The 10427-nt window shown below is 34.2% G+C and overlaps 1 protein-coding gene across 1 annotated transcript; it reads left to right on the top strand.

Annotated features, from left to right (window-relative positions):
- Positions 1 to 3574: 3574 nt before the first annotated feature.
- LOC119663817 (anillin-like) lies at positions 3575 to 9757 on the top strand. Its single transcript, XM_038073416.1, has 12 exons — positions 3575 to 3802; positions 3898 to 4239; positions 4336 to 5302; positions 5410 to 5796; positions 5956 to 6172; positions 6489 to 6630; positions 7417 to 7605; positions 7669 to 7911; positions 7973 to 8321; positions 8381 to 8679; positions 8798 to 9049; positions 9121 to 9757. The coding sequence occupies exons 1-12, from the start codon at positions 3785 to 3787 to the stop codon at positions 9586 to 9588; spliced, it is 3873 nt and encodes a 1290-aa protein (XP_037929344.1). The 5' UTR covers positions 3575 to 3784; the 3' UTR covers positions 9589 to 9757.
- Positions 9758 to 10427: the final 670 nt, after the last annotated feature.

Raw genomic sequence — 10427 nt, 5'->3', positions numbered from 1 at the left:
TTTTCACCGGACAGGCCCCATGGTAGGCATTTATAATAGTTGTGCTTAAGGCAGCATCAGCTATTTCTAAATCATGAATATTTTTTATCGTATGTTTATTACTGCCTAGATTGGCCTTGAGTTCGTCAGTATAAAGATCCCATTCTGTGGCCCTAGGCACCCTATACGGTTCTCTTACTTTCATATTTAGATCAATTTCAAATCTTATCTGACGATGATCAGACATGGATGTTTCTGCTGAAACATTCCAGTTTTTGATAAAATGTTTTATAAATTGTGTTGCTAGGGTGATGTCTAATACCTCTTCCCTGATTCTGTTTATAAAAGTGGGCTTATTGCCCGTATTCAAAATATATAGGTTGTTACCAGTTATAAATTCAAATAGACACTCACCTCTTTTATTGATGTCGGTGCTGCCCCAGATCGTGTGGTGTGCATTAGCGTCACTTCCAACGATGAGTTGCCTCTTGCTTTTAACACTGTAGTCTACTAGTCCTTTCAGTGATAGGAAGTCCAGGTCTTGGGAGTCTCCAGGTAGGTAAGATGAGCAGACAATGAGCTCTGTCTTACTTACTGGGGTGTCCACAGAAATTATAGCTGCTACCTGGTCCTTGTTGGTGTGCTGTGGAATAATGAAAGCATTAATGTCATCTCTTACCACAATACAAGCACGAGGTCGACCATGGCTGGCATGATCGTACAGTAGCTTACCTTTTATTCCCTTTATCTGGTTCTCATATACATATGGCTCCTGGATAAAGGCTAGGTCAATCTTTTCAGATAGAAGTCGCTGTGTCAACACCGCCGTAGCAGCTTTGGCGTGTTGAAGATTAACCTGCAGGCACCTCATCATTTTATTGGTATCGTCCTTTACCGTTCCGCATCCACTTGGGCAATTTTGTCCCATGAGTGGGTGCTTCCTGTCGAGGGGATCTTGAAGCTGGTTTCTTTGGCCCTTGCTTCTGGTCCTTTATGCTAGATACCGGTGTGCCACCCTGCTGTTTTGAGGTGCTGGGTCCGACTTCAGTTCGGGTGCTGTCCCGTGTGACCTTAACCGTCTCACTTGGCTTATCTGCCTGTGCTTTTGAGGTACTGGGTCTATCACCTGAAAGCGGCCTTTTGGATGGAGGCACCTGTTGCTTGACGTCACTGGGTTTCTCTGTCGTAAATGGCCTTTTTGTCGTCAGTTTCTTGGGTCCAGTTGGCTCTCCCTTCACACGTACGTGAATTTGTGTGAAGTTCAGATACAGCTTCCCTGCCTGACCGACTATCCAATTTTTGGATTTTTCGTCCACTGAGATCGTAACGGTTTCCCCACCATTCTTATCTTTCTCAGTCCTGAGAATTCTCCACGATGATGTGCAAATGCCACCATTTTGTTTTTTCCAATCGGGACATCAGAATTTCTGGTGGTAGCACAGCAGAGGGGGGAATAAATGTGATGCACACATAGGTTTTGGGCATCTCTTCGCCCTGAAACACTTTGAGAATAGCATCCGGGAATGGTTTGAGTTTTGGGACACAGGTGGTCAGCCAGTTCCTCGTTTCACCATTGCAGCATGTTAATGAGAGCCATCCGTCTCTGTTAACACTGGTGATGAAGCCGTAGACACTATTGTGCTTGGGAAGTTTGTCAATTTCTTCCAAGAGCTTCGATTTTATCAACTCCATTTGGTCACCAGTGAGATTCACCTCCGGATATTTCTCATGGGCGATAGCCACTTTGCAAGCATTGGCTACATCCCTGTAAGATGGAGTCGGTTTTAGCTGGTTTCCGGTAGAGCTAGATGTGTGTTGAGTGGCTTTTGGCTTTTTGGGCTGCGGGCGTTGTGTTTCTTCGGGAGATGTGTTATTAGATCTGCACCTTTTGCTGGTACTGGGTCTGTCACTTTCTCCTTCTGCTGCCAAGGAAGCTTTGTAGAGAGAGTATCGCTCTCTCTCTTTCTGCTTCGCAGTCTCCAAATCCAATCCATCCCTAATCATGGCCTTGATGCGTCTTTTCTAAGCCCCGGTGAAGTATTCCGCTTTCTTCCTGGTCTCTATGTTGCCGTCACCTGAGTTCACCATGCTCTGGGTATTAGCATTAGACGCACCGCCATCGTGGTCACCTGTGTCCATAGGACTCTGGGTGTCAATCACCGGAGAGGTGTTCCCACCGCTTGATACCATTGGTCTCTGAGCAGATGGGTTCAGATCATCCAGATCCTGAATCTTGAGAGATGCTTCAAGCCTCTTTTCAAGATTTCCTCCAACCTTCGTTGGCGAACGGAGTAGAGCTTCTTCCTCTGACTCTGTAATTATATTATTAATTGGTATATTTAGTTTATTATCCATATACAGTGTTTAATATAAGGGAAAGAACAGTCACCCAAAGCAGAGCCCCATACTTTGAGAAGGCATTAATTAAAACAGGAGAGTGCCCAGTATCCTGAGTTCATTACTAAAAGACTGGATGCACCCCTCCAGTCAAGCATCCTCGGCGTAACAGTCTACCTCAGATTTGGGGGTTTTTATAGGTATCGTACAAATTTGAAAGCTACACATATCAAAACAAATATTACTATAAATACGTACCCGGGAAGTTTTCTCTTTCCAGCCCGACAATCAGCAGTCCACCCTTGGCAGAGACATGACCATATCAAGAGCTTCCCATCAGCCTGAGAGATTGTCGCACTTACCCTTACGAGTCTGGCTGATAAGCTGGAACTTAGTGGACGGTCTTTACCGCCACCTACTCCCTGAGACGCTAGAGTATTGTTTAGCCATTCAGACTTTGCCAGCTTGCAAAAACAAAGAGCCTATCTACAAACTAACTACTACACGGACTACAAGGTTACAAACTACAAACTACAAACAACAAATTAACTACAAATTTATAACTAATTACTATCACTACAAACATAGATTACAAAACAACACATTCTACCTTAACCTACTGGTAGATCTTGGTTGCACTTCTTGCTCTAATCTCAATCAACATTCCAGTCAGTGACATCAGTGATAACACTGACTGAAATATTGATCAGAATAGCTCAAGTTGTATCTAAGCCCCTACACCACGACAAGGTGCCTACCACGTAGAGGTGCTTGTTGTGTTAGTATATTGTAGTATATTGGAAATAGTTAAACTACAATAACAAAACACTTTAAAAACAGTAATAGAATTCTGTCAGATTTTATTTATTATTAAATCGAAAAACATATTTTATTAAGCTTGAAACACAAGCCTATTTCAATGTGATATAATTAAATTCTAAAACAATTATCTATATAAATAAAATTGGCAATTTAGTAACACGATTTATAGTTTTTGATTACATATTAAAATGATTCTTAAAGCCTTATGCTGCATAAGGAAAAGAGTATCACAGTAAATAAATAAGCAAAATAATTTTTCTGATATATATGCATTGGTTTATATTCACCATTTTCATTTCAAATTTATTTTTGGTATTTGTTTCTAATTCGTGTTACAGTTATAGTTTATTTATTTCGAATATAGTAAAAAATACACATCTGCTGAGTTCAATTACGTATTTTAAAATACAACTCTGTGTGGATTTGCTTTGTTTGCATTAAAATTCAGAAATTCAAATTTCAAGCAGTTATTGTCGCGTCGTTGTAAGTGCAAGAAGGCTGGTGTAAGAAAAAGAAAAGAAAGAAATAGGAGAATTTCTAAAAGTTAATTCAATTGAAAAATATACTTCAATTGTTCTTGTTATATTTGTTATAAAAAGTATTAATTGTTTAAAAAATATTATAATTTTAATATTTACAAAATAAAATGGATCCTTTCACTCAGGCAAGTAGCAGAAATAATTTTTGTTATAAAAAAAATTCATTTTATTAATGCGCAAAATAAATTTATTTAAAATTGAATATTTTTATTAAAAACAGCGCATGCTTGAGAAAGCGGAACAGCGCAGTCGTGCCCTTGGTATAAGTAATGCTAGTAAATATCCGCTAGCAGATGCATCCTCGGACGTTATTGCCTCTAACGCATTAATGCCAAATCAGCTTAAAACAAATCAAAAGGAACGAATACAAAAACAACCACAACAGCCGCAGCAAAAAACTAGCGTAATATCTGCTTCAAGCATTGGCGGAAAAATAATTGAACGAATTCCTGCAGATGCTTCTAAAATTCCTCCAAACACCGTAGTAAACTTTTCCAATGTGAATAAGGAAAATGTAGATTTGGGAATAGAAATTAATATTATGACAAATAACGATGTAGAGGCAAGTATTGTTTTCACGCTAGGAAATTCTATTTATATAGATATCGAACTTGAAAAGTTGATAAATAATGTATTTTACAATTACTTTAATATATAGGTACAAGTTGAAGTAGAAGAACGGGATATAACAGATAGTGAAGAAGATTGTGAAGATAACAGTAAGCTACCAAAAGAAGCAATAAATCAACCTTTAGCCAAAATACGTGATACTTCACGTAATCGTTTGCAGAGGTTAGGTGCACTCTACTCGAACACTGATGATTTATCGTCTCCAATACATCGGACTGAAGCACAGTTTCATGCTGGTTCCTCTGATGATGCATGTTTAAATGACAGCCCCTCAAAATCGAAACAACGGTATGGTAGACTTGCAGCTTTAGCTAACTCTATAAACCAATGGGAAGATGATACACAGCATCATCATATAAATACAATTCCACCACCAAAACCTGATTTACCTAGTAGAAAACTTGCAGACACAGCTAAAAATTGTCAAAAAATAACACAATCGCAGGCAACAGTACCAAACCAAACTACTGAAGAAGTAAAACAAAATGACTCCTGTGATCGTATTAGCAGCAGTAAAACTAAACAGCTTAATTGGGATCCCAAGGTTATAAATTCACTTGAAGCACAAGGTTTTCAGAGACGAGAATCCACAACAACTAAGCTAGCTTACGATTATACAAACAAGGAATGTAATGTGAACCGAGAGAGAGACCTCGATAAACAACAAAAAGAACAAACAAAGTTATGCACTAATCCAGTTAATAATAATATATCTAAAAACTTAAAAAATACAGTAAATGAAGAATTAGAGAAACCAAAATTGGCAAACGTCAAACCTGGTTTAGTCTCAGGACGTGCCGCTGTTTTTGAGCATAAGGCCGCTACAGCAAATCAACAATTGCAGCGTCCACAGAAAGATCCTACCGAATTATCGCTAAAGGAACGTTTGCAACTGTTTGAAAGAAATAAAGGAGAAGCTCTTGTACCAAAAGCTGCGTTCGGAATGGCACCTTCTATTAGCAAGATATTGCAAGACAAAAAAGAGGAAGCAAAATGTAAGCAATATTTAAATTTATAACAATTAATTCATATATTTATTCAATGTACACATTAATATTAATATGTATTCAATTTTCTTATAATTTTTATGATCAACATTTAGCAATTACATCACATGCACAGATAGCACCACCGGTTTGCATTAAATCAAATGTTGGTGATTGTAAAGTACGTGACAAAGTAGCCGCGTTGGTGGCAAACGCTAAAACAATCTCAGAGTCTAAAATTAAAGCTGACATTTACAAACAACGTCAGGAAGATATGCAGATATTGGCGAATCGAGCTAATCAGCAGAAGGAATTGTTTGAAAAAAATATGGAAATCGAAAGCAATACAAAAACTGTGTCTGCAGGAGTACAATCAGAGTTTATAAAAAATAAAACTGCTGCTTTAATAGCAGCTAGTAGTGTTGTACGTCCGTCGCCACCTCCACCACCACCACCAATGCCTAAATTTGTTTCCAATCAATTAACAGCCAAACGAAGATCACGTAAGTGACTTATTCGAAGTTTACGATCAATCTATTTATATTTACACTTATATTGTTCTTAATTTTTTAAACAATTTGTTTTTTTTTTATATAATTTTATTTTATGTATATATAATAGTGTAAATGCAATTTTACATTTACTGTTTTCTATTTTTATAGCCGGAAATACAATTGACGATGAAAGTAAGCGTGCTAAGAAATCAAATGTGCCGCTTTTATCTTCACATAATATTGAAGCAGTTCAACCTAAGAATCAGTTATATCCTGCATTATCCGATTTGGAATCAAACGATTCAGAATCATATATAGACAACTGCTGTACGACTGCAACCGTTTCTGCGGGTGACGCTGCTGAGGATGATAATGAAAATGAAAGGTGGGCGAATCGTTGCTATTCCTGCTTATTATTTTTACTTTGTATAGAATAATTAATATTACATAAGTACTAATATCAAATTATGATACTTAATGGTTTAATAATGTACTTCATTTAAAAATATAAACCTGTGTACCTAAAAATTTAAGACTTATATTTATAAGAAATTTATCCAAATGTAGTAGTAAGAGTTTCACATAAAATTTAAGTATTTCTAAAAAATGAATTTTTGTTAAAATGTTTATGAATTGATTTTTATATTTTTGAATAAATTTTTATATATAACAATTAACAAATTTTTTTACTTATTATTTAGTTACGTGGAATCTGAGGAGGCTGAAGATAGCAGCGTTGGGATATGCGATGGTAGTTTGGGTAGAGAAATAATGCAAGTTGTAAAGCACAACGAACACAACAGCCACGAAAAACACGAACAAATGCAGTCGAGGAGTACTAAGGTAAGCACACATACTTTTCTTTAACACATATGTATACATATAAGTGATGTCTTATGCAAAGTAAGGGTTGATTATCACAAACATAGGAAATGATGTTATAAAATTATTGTGTACACTTTTGTGCCTGACCTTCAACATAAAAATGTTAAGTATTCCTGTTGTCAAAGCATATTTGATGTATACTGACTATATTTCAATAAAAAAAATATTTTTTTTTATTTCATTATTTACTATTTTATTAGTTATTAAATTAGAGGCATTAGAGGCTATAATAATTTATTAAATCTTAAACACTACAAACTGCAAATAAGACAATATAATATGGGTCTTGCAACAATAATATGAGTTTCGATGGATAAAATTTTGTATAATTGAAAATTTTGTATTATTTAATCTTATAGCAGCTATATTCATAATTATAATTTTTCACATTTCAGTATAAATCAAATTAATTTCAAATTGTGAACCTGGCTGGGCGGTACTTTTAAAAAAATTATATTTTTATAAAATATCTTATAGTATATAAAAACAAATATAAGTTTAAATAAAAAATATCACAGTTGTTATGTATATATTTTTATTTAACAGATATTTCGTTCTACTATATAATTTTTTTATAAAAAACACTACCTAAAGCTCGGCAAAACATACAGTTTAATATTATAATAATGCTGTACATTGTTATAAGCCAAAATTTAAAAATAAATATTGTTTTATTAAATATTTATTAAAAAACACTTTTACATAAACAATAATTTTTTGAGAAAATTATTATATAATTTGCAGGAAGTTCGTTATGCCGATAACGATTCATATTATTATGGAGGTGTTGACAGTTCAATAAATTCTTCGGAAGCTTCAGTGGGTGTTGATGATTACCTTGATGCTGCTTTGGATGAAAATGAAGACGGCGACGATGATTATTCACAAGAAAGTGAATATGATGAATGTAACCTAAGCTATGCATCTGGAAGAGTAAGAATATGCGATAAATATTTTTCTATGTCTGTTATTAAAATTACACATTCAATATTATAGAGTAAGGGCACTACAACATCTAACAGCTTTTCTTTTCGTAAAACCTCCTCAAAAAATATGCAATGGGAAACAATTCCAGAAGAAAACAGTGGCATACTATCAAATACAACTAAAAGTCAAGCAGATACAAGTGTAAATAGCAATTTTAAACAGCCCATAAAATCGGAATTAAGCATTAATCAAGAAGATGATAATATGGTAACTTTAGTGCATACAGTTAGTTTCTACCGTCGTCAGCAAAATGTAAGTAGTAAAAAAGAAATCTATTTTTAATCGAAACAATTAATTAAGTTTTTTTTTATAGAGCGCTAATTCAACACCTGTGCGTAAAATCTGCCGTGAACAGCAAGTACTGCGTTCAGCTATTGTGGACCATGGCAGCGCTGCTGCTAGGCTAAATTTTGATACACCACAAAAATTTAATGAAAATGAACTAAGCAAATTTGAACCTGATGATGGTGAGGTGCACACGGAGGATGAATTAGATAATGATGATTTAGTACAGGAAAAGATTAAAAAATTACTCGACGAAGTTTGTAAACAACAACAAGTGATTGCACAGACAAGTCAAGCGTTGAATTTATGTGCATCTACAATAGAATTTTCTGGTTCAGTGGAATCTGTGGAGGGTGAACGGCATTTATTGGTAGCAAGTAAGTTGTGTTAACGATATGACGATGTAAAATATATTTTAACTGTGTATACTTTAAAGCACATCGTAGACAAGCATGCTTAGATGAAGTGCAACGTTTGCGTGTTGAAAGAAGTTTGCGCCCATTAGGTGCACCTAAAGAAAAGGGTCGACTAACTGTAAAAGATATAACATTTCGATTGCGAGAAGATTATATGCGTAAATTGGCAGCAGGCACTATATCAGGTCATCATTTGCTATGTTTGCTAAAGTACAATGAACACGTTTTAGCCACAAAAACAGTGCAAACATTCCCTGGAGCATTGTCTGTACAATTTAATGATGTTTTGCATATGAATGATGTTTACGCTGATTTTAGGGTACGTAAATGGAATTTTAAAATTTTTTAAAATATTTGTTATTAAAATACTTATTATTGAAATATTTATTATTAAAATATTTATAATTAAAATATTGAATTATAATATACGTCTACAGATTACGTTGGAAATATATGGTATGACTGCCCATCATGAAGTTTTGGCGCACGAAGTAAAGTATCACATTAATATGAATAAGAAGTGTGGAATAAAAACTCCTAAAAAGAAGGGAGCTGAAAATGTACTTGTTTTGCCGCCACGTCAGAGTCCAGCAGGACCTAATGTGGTGCGCACACCGGCATTAGTACAATATGCATTCGCAATATTTTCTTTACGTGAAATTCAACGCACAGAGTGGACATTAACACAAGTATAATCATTTTTATTTTACTTTCTGTATAAATTATTAAAAAATATTTTTTTTTTTAATTCACGCATTAGGTGCTTGGTGTTAGTCCACTAGCTGGAGTTGTTAAAATGAAAGTAAATTGTGAACTTTCTGTAACTATAAAACATAAAGGATTTTTAACAATGTTTGAAGATGTCACTGGTTATGGAGCTTGGCATCGTCGTTGGGCATATTTAAATGGTACAGTGTTAAATTATTGGAAATATCCAGATGATGAAAAGAAAAAAGCACCTATGGGCACGATTGATTTATACACGTGCACATCTCAAAATGTGTCTGTTGCACCACGCGACATTTGTGCACGTCTTAATACATTACTACTTGAATGTCAGCGACCAGCAAAAGAAACGGACAAACAATCATTAATTATTGTGCCAAATGGACGTACAACTACTGTAAGACATTTGCTGTCGGCTGACACCAAAGAGGAACGGGAGGAATGGTGCGCTTATTTTAATAAAACATTGACATTGATACGCGCATGGGGACCACCGCAATAAAATCTTTGATATAAATATCCTTAATGCGAAAAAATTATCAATAATATTAGTAGAGTTCTTTTTTAAACCTTTTTTAAACGTATAATGTTAAAATGTACATTTTTGGCATTAAAAATGCCTTCGCTGTAATTTCCCTTATTAGAAATTATGTTCATGATAGTATTACTAACTATTTTATTATGTTTTGTTTTGACTTTGATAATAAGTCATTTTCGTTTTATTTTTTTAAATTTTAATATTTTATTTAAAAAAACCGGAATATTTTAAATTTTAATATATATTATTTATTTTTTATTTCCTTTATTATGATTTATATCAGTTGTAGAGTATCCTTTCACGGATACATACTCTTATATTTAGATATCACTACAAATTATGAAACAATATTTTATAAAAAAAATAACATTTAAATATATTAAACTGACTACTGCTTGTGAATTTTGCATTCAAAACAAGTTTTATATACTATAATATATATTATACAAGTAAAAGAAGTATAGACAAGTATTAAATATTTATGTAAAGAAACATTTTTAGAATAAAAGTATATATTTGTTAAATTTTTATTCTTTTTGTTTTCAATTACGTCTGCTCTGACATTGGGAAATATGAGGATTAAAAATTAAGTTTTAATATTAAAATGTTTATACAGAGGATTTTTCAGAAAGTTCGAAGTATAACCGGGCATTTGATTTGATGTTGTAAACCGAAGAGTGCTTCTGGTATTGTACTTGTTGGGAAGGACATTTGTCATGTCATGTTAAAGTTTTAAACGAACCGGTGGTATTGCATTTATTAAACAACATTACAAAATAGCTAATTAAGGAGTTACCAGTTGA

This window comes from Teleopsis dalmanni, unplaced genomic scaffold, assembly GCF_002237135.1.
Source record: "Teleopsis dalmanni isolate 2A unplaced genomic scaffold, ASM223713v2 unscaffolded_contig_0934, whole genome shotgun sequence".
Classification (NCBI taxonomy): Eukaryota; Metazoa; Arthropoda; class Insecta; order Diptera; family Diopsidae; genus Teleopsis; species Teleopsis dalmanni.
The sequence above is the reverse complement of the archived record's forward strand: the minus strand, read 5'-3'. Positions and strand labels throughout refer to the sequence as shown.